This window comes from Egretta garzetta, unplaced genomic scaffold (genome assembly GCF_000687185.1).
Source record: "Egretta garzetta isolate BGI_Z169 unplaced genomic scaffold, ASM68718v1 scaffold447, whole genome shotgun sequence".
NCBI lineage: Eukaryota > Metazoa > Chordata > Aves > Pelecaniformes > Ardeidae > Egretta > Egretta garzetta.
This window is the reverse complement of record NW_009260397.1, coordinates 1743240-1753914: the sequence shown is the minus strand read 5'-3', so window position 1 is coordinate 1753914 and position 10675 is coordinate 1743240. Positions and strand designations below refer to the sequence as shown.

The 10675-nt window shown below is 38.5% G+C and overlaps 1 protein-coding gene across 1 annotated transcript in view; it reads left to right on the top strand.

Annotated features, from left to right (window-relative positions):
• Positions 1–10675, top strand: part of SBNO1 (strawberry notch homolog 1) — a 54990-nt gene that overhangs the window by 22066 nt on the left and 22249 nt on the right. Inside the window, exons 7-10 of the mRNA XM_035898547.1 lie at positions 6073–6184; positions 7953–8262; positions 9934–9978; positions 10361–10461. Coding sequence (XP_035754440.1) covers positions 6073–6184; positions 7953–8262; positions 9934–9978; positions 10361–10461 — 568 coding nt within the window. The remainder of the gene's footprint in view (positions 1–6072; positions 6185–7952; positions 8263–9933; positions 9979–10360; positions 10462–10675) is intronic.

Sequence of the window (10675 nt, the reverse complement as noted above, 5' to 3'; positions counted from 1 at the left end):
GAGCCCCCCGGGGGCCCCGCAGCTCCCGGGGAGCCAGCGGTGGGGCCGAACGCCGCAGCGACAGGCCCGGCCTCAAAGTCCAGTGACTTTTAACGAGCGCACCTCAAACAAGAGGTTGCTAGGGTGAGTAATTGTTTAACATAAAAATGCCCCTACAGTCTGAAGGGGAAGAGGCCTTGTGGGTTTTTCTTCTATTTTTTTCGGTTGTTTCATTATTATTTTTAGCTGACCAGGTTCCACACTGCGTTTGAGGATATAAATTAGAACTCTGGTACTTTCTTCCAGGTACTTGTAAGCTGGTTTTAAAGCATCCTATTAAGGATGAGGCCAATCGTTTATAAACACTTAAAAAAAAAAAAAAGTTGATGTGTTGGATAACTTTAGATTGTGTCATTTCATGCTAATTTTTCTTGATTTGCTCTAGAGTTAAGAGCTAACTCAGTGGTAGACTGTTTGGCTTTAGAGTACATAGGCTGTGTCTGGATTAAAATTATTCAAATACATATGTGAACGTTTTGCAAGCTTTTTTTTTCTGCCCTAAATTGGAAAACTAAAGCTGATAATGTAAAGCAAAGAATTTACTATGGCAGAAGCATGACATTTAGGTTGTTTTTCTATATCTTTCTTACCAGCATGATACGTTGTATCTGAATGCAGTCTTAGTCTCCTTAAAAATAAAATGTGGGCAGTTCGTCTTGATGTCCAGACAAGTCCTTTGGTGTCAAAACTGGTAGATAGCTACTCTAAAAACTACTGAAGCAGGTAGCAGATGTGGTTAATGTGTTTCTTGTGCATTGAGATACACCTAGAACTGATTGCGAGGCAAAACTAAGGAAGGGTTCAGTGCTCAGGTACTGTTCTGGGTTCATTCTTAAAAACTTTCACTACTGGCTAAATTATCACCTTTGACCATTTAGGCTGAAAGCTGATGCCAAATCATTGCGCTTCATCTCTTTAACAGCTTCTGAATTTCACATTTTTAGGCTGTGTATCCTGACTACTGTAAATTTCCTAAAACAGTCATAATAGAGCTTTGAGGCAGAGTTGAATCTCATCGTATTCTGAACTGTACCTCCAAGCTCTGGCTTTAGGGAAGTAACCAGTGTTTGAAAAACTGGTATGTCTTTTACAAGATCGGAATAGTTTTCACAAAAATCAGAAGTTAACTTTGTACATGTAAATGCACTGTTAACTACTAGTCTTGAGGTTAAAGCATGTAAGGATGGGTGAGTTCAGTAATTAGCGTTTTACTCTTTGATTGGATGGTGACTTGGAAAAGACCAGAAGGGATTGGCTTGGTTGGGTTTTCTCTTTTTTGTTGTTACCTAGGTTGCTTTCTGGAGCCAAAAGCTGCAAGATGAGCAGAATCTATCCAGATATCTGGAGAATCCTGTTGTGTGGGATTGGGAGTTAGCAGCCCTTACACCTTTGTTGTGAGAGGCTGCAAATGGAGATGTGAAATTCTTAGGTTGATAATAGCTCGCAGTTTAGACAGCCAGAGAATTTGGGGGATGTATCTCTCTTTTCTACAACTTCAGAATTTGTGTGCTATTTTAAATGGCTTCCAGTATAGTTCAAGTGACATGTATTCCTCAGAAAGCGAGCAGGAAAAACCCTTCCAATAAAAGGAGAACAAGAGTTGCTTAACTACATTAGTGTCCTAAGTTTCCAGGTTGGGTATGCCACAGAGGCCAGATGTCTGAAGGGTTCGGAAATGGCTGTGCCTGGTTGATGGTGATGTTTGATTCGGGCCGAGTTGTGATACTATAGTTCATTATGATTTTTAAATAAGTACTTTAGGCATACAGTGTTACAATGTGTAACTTGCAGACTTATAAATCAAAAGCCTTTTCATTGTTTAGGAGTCTACCATTATTTTCCTAGGGGAAATGGAGAGCAGGTTGCTTGACATGTGTTTTAGAATATATCTTTTTTTTTGTTTTGCTTCTTTGTACCAAAGCTAAAATGGAGGGAGGGAGAGAGCCAGGTTGGCATGGATACATGACATAATATTAAACATGGCATTCTGGTTTTGTATCTTTAAATTGGAAATTATTTATATAATGTGCAGTGGTAGCAAAACTGTCTTATCAAAGTTTTAGGCTATATTCTTCAGCAGAAGTGCACCTTACAAAAAATGCTTGGTGTGTTTTGATAACCCTTCTTGAAATGGCAGCAGTTTATATTTTTTCTTTTTTCAAAGAAAATAGAGATACTACTACTGTTGAAATTTTACAATTTTTTTAAGTTTTATCTAACAGGTTGATTCTTGCTCAGGGACATTGGACAGCCTGACTAAACATAGACAACCTTATCTGCAAGATTCTGCATGCTCAGAACAGTTCTTTGACTGGTGAAATGCTCAGGGAACAGCTTGTAATATTCACAACTTTTTTATAAGTATTTTCTTTCAGAGATTTTTAAGATGTGGCAAACAGGTCCTTATATAGTATTGCCAAAGCTGAGCTGCAGAGCTTGATAAGTCGCTTTCACTTATGTTAACTAAGGAACCTCCTACCTTGTAAGATTATGGAGCTGTTTCAGCTTGATAACATTTTAGGCTTGACTAGTGTATGTCACAAAAAATAAACTAAGCTATCACAATGTGGCTTTTCCTGGTTTTTGTGTGGTTTTTTTTTCTTATTTAGATAAAAAAAGAGGTGGGGGGGGGGGGGGGGGGGGAAGGAGAAATTAGAGGGTAGAGGGAGGGCAGCAGTGGTGCTTGGAAATTTTACAAAGCCTAAAATTGGTGCGTTCAGTCAATTTTTTTAATGTAAAAATTCTAGAAGTTCAGAATTCCTTTTGTTCCAGTTTCAAACAATGCAGCTTTGTTCCTAGTGTACAGAAACAAAATAAGTGAAACTAGTCAAACTTTCATTGTCCAAACTGTCTGACAGACAAATAAACAATTGCTATTGTTTTACTTCGCTTTTTGCTGGATCGTTAGCAACTGCTAATTTTTAAGACTGTTAAAATAGGGGTTAGCATGTGAGAGATGCAGCTGGGGGATTTCTTATGTGAAAACAGCCCTGCTAAGAAAGGGGTGGTTCTAAACTGAAGATGCTTATTCTGGGATTGTAGGAATTGCTCTACTAGTTTCTATCACTAGTCATCTAGTGAAAACTTTGAAGTAAGCAATTAAAGTATTATTGTGATGAATAATATTTTCTGAACTCTGTGAGATTGTCGTAAGTTACCCAAGCCGTAGTGGTTTTAAAGGTTAAAAATGTAATGTTCAGTGTCATTGTGGATGTGTTTAAACTTGACTTGGAACAAACTTGATAGGTTGTGGCACCATTTTAGGATGGTTGGGGAAGATGTGTTTTTGTGTAGTGTTGGCATGAGTTTTTTCTAGCCTTGGTTTTGCTTTGAGTCTCAACTTCATAGAAAGGCCTTTCCTTTTTCCTATTGCAAGAGTAGACTACATGTTATCTTGAGCAATTTTTTTGTCCTAGTTCTCTTTTAAGTAAACAGCCCCAAGCTTCTGACTTTCCATGCCTCTATTCAGTATAGCTACTTATCTCTCAACCAAGTTTTAGTCATACCTTCTTTTAGAGATGGCGTGATCAAAACTACATGCAGACTAAATAATGGCATAATTGACTTTCTTTTCCTTTGTACATCTAGACATTTTTGTTTATTTGATCATGTTGAGCAAAGTTGTTGTGCTATGTGGAAGAGTGCCCATGCCTCTTTCCCAAATACTATAAAGTTATGATTGTAAGGTGTTGGAGCTGCTGGTTTGATGGGGTAGGCTGTGTTAACTCCCCTTCTCTGGAGAAATTCACCTTCAGTGGCTGCTCTGAAGTTCTAACACCAAAACTACTGATAAGCTAAAACTTCATCTGCAGACTTAATCTTTCTCCTCTCACCTGTTTCTAATTAGTAAACAAAGCTGTAAGCTTCTAAACTTAGATACAATGATGGCTGTTAGTGTTTTAGTCTGATGAAAATTAAGGATTTATCCTACCCAATTAATATATATGTGTAGTCTCCTTTTTTTGGGATGGGAGGCTTAATCCTTCGAACAGGTAAAGCTGACAGTCTGTTCTTACTCATTTTGCTCGACCCATTCAGGGGTTCTAGGAGACAGACTAGTGGGAGGTGACATTTGATTTGTTTGAAGGAGCTGCCATGTTAATTAAATCTGCTAGATGTCTTAATATTTCTTGATATCCTCTGCATCTGATAACTACAAACCAGGCCATTCTGCCAACTTATCTGATCACCTCAGATGCCTTTAAAAAAAAAAAGTGGAGTTTAGTTCTGACACAGTAAGTGGTGGTTAATGGGATTGTGTGTGGTCAGTAGCAGTCCCACCAATTACTGTTTGTTGCTTTGGTATTCTTTTGGGTAGTACAGTCTTTGCTTAAAGAGTATATCTTCTCCTTGTCCCAGTACCTTACATCCGCTGCTTCAATTGTGCCACCATCTCAGGATTAGTCCACTAAAAGAAGGTCTCTCCCTGCTATTGGACAGACTAAAACTAGGAAGAATAAGAATTAAGTGCCCGAGGCTTTATTTATTACAAGAATTACCTGTTCTGCCAAATGTGCTAAGTCATGTGTGTGACCAGCCAGCTGGATGTGGCTTAGCTGTACATGTAGAGAAGGAGAAGCAAGTGAATGCTGTTTCAGAGTCTGTGAATGAGGGTATCTAAAATGCCAGTAAATATTTTTGTCCTCTTACCTGCTTTAGAGTAGGTGTTCAGCTTTGTTAGTTTTTTGATGCTTGTTACCAGTGGGCGTTACAGGGGAGGATGTGGAGAATAAGCAAAATGAATTTCTGCGTAGGGGTATCTTAGAATATATAAGCAACAGCTCAAGTGAAGTGGACTGTTTTAATTTTTCTCTTAGTACTAGGGCAAATGGGTTTCCTTCTTAAGGAAGCAAAACACATTATCTTCAGTCTTCATCTTAAAACATAGAGTATTTGACTTTTTTAATAAGTTTTTAAACTGTCTAGAATAGCTTTTTGAAATTAAATTTGCTTGTCCTACACATAAAGGAGTCTGTGACCTGATGTTAGTGTCCTATTTAATATGTAGTTAACATGCTGGAATGGTGAAAACATTTGTTCTTTCCACTTTGCAAAATAAAATTTCTCCAATGAATGACTTGCTATCTAATGTAATGGCAAGCAAGAAATAACAGCTTTCCTTAGAAGCTTTTTGTCACTAACTTGTTACAAGATAAACTAAATGAGTTTTAATTGTGCTTCCCTGTGCAGCGTGCTTCACTGACAAAGACGTATCATTAGCATAATACAGTCTCACCATTTCTGCCTCTTGGTATTTCTTGTAATGCTTAAATGTAGTGCGGTGAAGACTAGAAAAGCATTTTTTTTTATTTTTTTAAGTTTTTGGGTACAGTAGCATTTTGTGTAGTAAACTATTTTATTCTTCCTGCTTCTAAATGTGGTGGGTATATTGAAAAGATTTTAAAAAACAAAATAGAGGGAAAAAAAAATCTACAAATGAACAAAAGAGCCAGAGCAAATCTAGAACATTTGCTAGAGGACATAAGAGCTTGTACTTGATATATTGTGGAGGGGGGTGTGGTGTGCATAGCAAGTGGTTAAAGAATGTGGAGTTTTCATAAATTTCTTGTTTCATATTACTAAGACTAGAAAATGACTTGCCAATTAATTTTAAACTTTTATACAAAGAAGAAATCTGAAATACATTTACATTTATACTAAAAGACTGTACTTAACTTCAGGACCTTAAATGGGGGCGTGCTGTCATGTATCCACAGAGAGCTCTAATATCACTGGAGTCTATAAAATGTGTAAAAAGGGTAATATAATACGGTGTTTAAGGTCCATGACAGCATTCGATCCTCAAGAACACGACCATTTCAGACATAGACTGGGAACAGTAGTATGTTAAACAGTGACATCGTGTTTTCACCACAGTTAACTAACAAGGTGTTGTATGATCTTTGTTTTTGGTGAAAGCTTTGTTAATGAGCACGGTTAAGGACTTCCCCATTAACTTCCATTTTGTGGGTGGATATTTAGTCTTAAGGTTTTTCCCCTGGTAATATGTTTCCTGATGCTTACTGTCTTTCCTCTGCAGTCAGTGCCACTTAGTGCGTTAGAACTAGGCTTGGAGACTGAGGCCACAGCTGCTGTGAAACAAGAACCAGAGACTGTATCAACTCCAGCCTTATTAAATGTTCGGGTAAGAACTGGTACTTCAGGATTTTGTGTGTGTATATGTGGTGGGTTAATCTTGGCTGGACACCAGATGCCTGTTAAGCTGCTCTATCTCTCCCCCTCCTCAACTGGATGGGGGGGAGGAAAAAAATAGGACAAAAGGGTCATAGGTTGAGATAATGACAGGGAGGTCAGCAATTACTGTCACGGGCAAAACAGACTCAATTTGGGGAAATGAATTTAATTTATTGCCAGTTAACAATGGAGTAGGATAATGAGAAATAAGAACAAATCTAAAACCACCTTACCCCCACCCCTCCCTTCTTCCTGGGCTCAACTTTACTCTTGGCATTATCACGTTGTCTCTGCTGCTTCTTCCTCCTCACATTCTTCCCCTGCTCCAGCAACTCCTTCACAAACTTTTGCAACCTGAATCCTTCCCACTAGCTGCAGTTCTTCACGAACTGCTCCAGCATGGGTCCTTTCCACGGGGCACAGACAGCTTCAAGAACAGACAGCTCTAAGTGTGGGTCCCCCATGTGGCCAGAGGTCCTGCCAGGAAACCTGTTCCAGCATGGGCTCCTCTCTCCAGGGTCGTGGTGTCCTTTGGGCATCCATCTGCTCTGGTATGGGGTCCTCCACAGGCTGCAGGTGAGTGAGTATCTGCACCACCATGATGTCCATGGGCTGCAGGGGGACAGCCTGCCTCACTGCGGGCTGCAGAGAAGTCTGCTCTGGTGCCTGGAGCACCTCCTCCCCATCTTTCACTGACCTTGGTGTCTGCAGGGTTGTTTCTCTCGCATGTTCTCACTCCTCTCTCCCAGTTGATGATTGCACTGCTGTTTTTACCCATTCTTAAATGTTATCACAGAGGTGCTACCAACATCACAGATTGGCTCAGCCTTGGCCAGTGGCAGGTCTGTCTTGTTAGCTGGGTGGAACTGGCTGTATCGGACGTGGGGGAAGCTTCTGGCATCTTCTTGCAGATGCCACCCCTGTAGCCACCCTGCTAGCAAAACCTTGCCACATAAACCCAATACAGTATATTAGTAAAATGTAAAAAAAATAACAGTTGGCCATAGTCTCAGTTCTGCTTGTACTGAGACTGTGAAAGCTTAGCGTACCTCTGGCTTAATGTAATTTCTATGACCAGGAACACAAAGGAGGACAAAGCAATACACAGAAAAACATTTCGAGGTGTCCTGTGTGCCTTTTACTTCCCCTGCATGCAAATTCTGGGGATAGGGTGGTTGTATAAACTTGTTTCCTATACCAAACTTTGCACTGCCTTTTCTAGCTTCAGATAATTGAGTGCCATAGTCTGGTGGTTGCACCTGAAATGAGAATGTAAAAAGTAGACCTGCAGGAAGGTGGCTGTAGTGCAGCACGTCTGAAAAACGCTGCATGTATGCTTTAGGTAATCCAAGCTATTTACTCTGACAATTGGGTGGCTAGTTTATATATTGGAAATTCTCTTCAGCTCGGGATTCCTGTACCTGTAAGTAGTCACATCTTGTGCCTAGGTGATGAATCCTTCATCCTGTTTTTTTATTTCCTTTCCCTTACCTTAAAATAAAATTATAAAACAACATTCAAAAATACATATGGCTATACATTGATAGATCCTTCTTGCTCAGGCTGTTGCACCACAAGATGATTACTCTAGTGTCTGCAGCATGTTATGTGAAGACATCTATTATTACAAGAGTCTTTTAGAAACTGGTGATTCCCGTGTTCTTTTTTTCACTGTCTTCTGAAAATTTCCCTGGTTTTTTGCTTCCCCTTCTTGCTAGCAACCACCATCCACCACAACCTTTGTGCTGAATCAAATAAATCAGCTTCCAACTTTGGGGACTACAATAGTGATGACAAAAACAACACCTGTTACAACTACGAGGCAGACTATTACTGTAGCAAAAATCATTCAGACCAGCACAACTACTCGACCCTCGGTTGCAGCACCAGCAGTACGCAATGCCTTGACCACTACACCTTCAAAGGACCAGATTCAGCTGAAAGATCTGCTGAAGAATAATAGTCTTAATGAACTCATGAAACTGAAGCCACCTCCTAATATTGCCCAACCAGTAGCAACAGCAGCAAGTGAGTTTTCTTCTTTCTTCATAATTACAGTATTTTAGACAAATAGTGAAATCATACAACGTGAAGATCTTTGCACATCTTGTATTTTCATTGATTAGTAAATTATTGTGGTAAAATGAAATGGTCTAGAAAACCTGATAAATTCTGTTCTAATAGCGTTAGAATTCAGCATGAAATAATACAAAATAACACACTTAAAAAAAATTAGCTCTTGATTTACTGCAAGGAATGAGGAAAATTAAAGTTTTGATTGCAGCTGGCAAATTGGTAAAATTAATTCATGAATGTTTCTGTGTACTTGCTGTGGAACTATGACAAATGAGTACCTTTGGTTTTTTGGCAGCTTCCAAACCAGATTTGTAGTACATACTAGTACTCCTATGATAGGGTATTTCTGAAAGCATCCCCTGAGAAAGAAAATCTCTGTCCCTGTACGTTTCATGAGGAGGCATCAGATCTATTGTTTAAAAACTTTAGACTAAAAACTTGCTGTTTGTTTCCATGTTACTATTTAAATGTGGTGCTAACTTAAATGCCACAAGTATTTTGTTACCACACTCCAAATCTTCATTGAATGATTCCTTTCATAATCTTTCCTTGTATGTTACTTCTAATATGTGGACAGTTCATATGGTCAGCTTAATATAAGGGAAAAGCTGCATGTTTGTGTATTTTTTTTATTTGATTACTTCAAGTTTTTTCAGTTTTAGCATGGAGTTAAGATCAGACTAATTGAGTTTGAAGTATCTCGTTTGCTGCTTTTTCTGAAAGGTACACAGGCTGTTTCTGCATTACTTTATTTTCATCGTCTCTCGAATAAGATTTACTGATTATATAGGCGGGGTTGGAAGTAACCTATTTTTTCATATGCAGATAGAGTGCACAATAAATGAAGCTGTCAGGACTGAAACAAAAAGAAGAATGTGCCTCCTTGTTTCATTGCTTTCTGTTATGGAGTGCTTGACAAAAATTGAAGTTGAGACACCAATTGAATTTGGGGTGGGCAGTAAAGAAGTGAGGAAGAGGAGGGGGAGAAGGTTTTATAGGACTAACTTATCCCTCTTTGTTAAATGAAAACTCACAGAAGCACATAAGTAATAGGTACCATCAATATGATAGCTGTTGTAGTGGCACAGCTGCAAGAAATAGTTGAATCTGTAGCTTCTGTAAAAAGTGAAAAGGAGACGTGCAAGTTCTAGAACTGCATTTCTAATCTTATTTGTGTGTTTGTCTTTCTGGATCTTTTTTTGTGCTTATAAAAAAAAAGTCAAATACTTGTAGAAAATTCAAGGGCAAAGAAGCTGTCGGAAGGAAACATGTTCTTTTCATACAATTCAGGCAGCAGGAGTTCTAGATTGGAAAATATTTTCAAAAATTAAATTATGCAACCTCTGAGGAAAACTTTATTTGTGCAATTGTCTTAATTGATTTCTAGGGGTGATGATGCTAAATTTATTACATGCATTGGCTGTCACATGATGGAAGCTTGACAGCTGCTTTCAATGTTTTACATCTATCCTTGTATAAATTTTTTTAGTTCTGTACTGAGCCCTATTGCCAGTTGCTTCAAAATGTGGCTGAGGACAAAAAAGTTAATAAATTGTCCTCTTGAAGTATTCAGTTATAGACTTTAAACAGCTGAGTACAAAATGTTGACTTTTTGTTTTACAGAAATAATTGTAGTTTCTCCTAAGGTGGTAAATGCCACCAGATCAGGTAAGTTCATGTCCGTTGAAACACTGGTGTTTCTGGTTTGTTGTTAAACTTCAAAGGCTCACAAGATGGAGTATTTCTAAATACAAGGTATAGATTTGGTGATGGTCCAAAATATTTTTATTTTCTTAAATACCGAAACTGATACACAACTGTGTCAGATGTGGTTCTATTGCATGGGATGTTTCTTCAGTGAAAGTAGTAACAGGATTTAACTCCTTGCTCAGATGCTTTAATTTGGGCAGAAATCTTAATTGTCTTCTTGACACATCAGTGTACTACTGGACATTTTAAGCTTCTCTTCCAGCTCATTAATAGAGAAGGATGTTAATTTGAGTCGATGTTTGGTGGGGATTTCTGTAAAACACAGCTTTTCTTTTTATAGCTGATCTAAGCAATGGTGCAGTGAAGAAGGAGGCTTCCACAAAAGAGGTAGCAAGAATATGGATAAATGATATTAAAATGAGAAGTTTTTCACCTACTATGGTAAGCACTACAAATGGTTAATTTGCCAAATGAATGTATATTTTATTGGCCACAACCACCTGTGACTAGTTTCAGTAGTTACTTGTATATGCCTTTTCTGTGGTAGAATTACCAAGTGCATCTGTTAGTTCAAAAGTTTAGTTTCTCCACTAGGTGAATACTTGGTGAGGTGACTAAAAGTAACCACTGTGTAGAGCAGACTACCTATATTTAT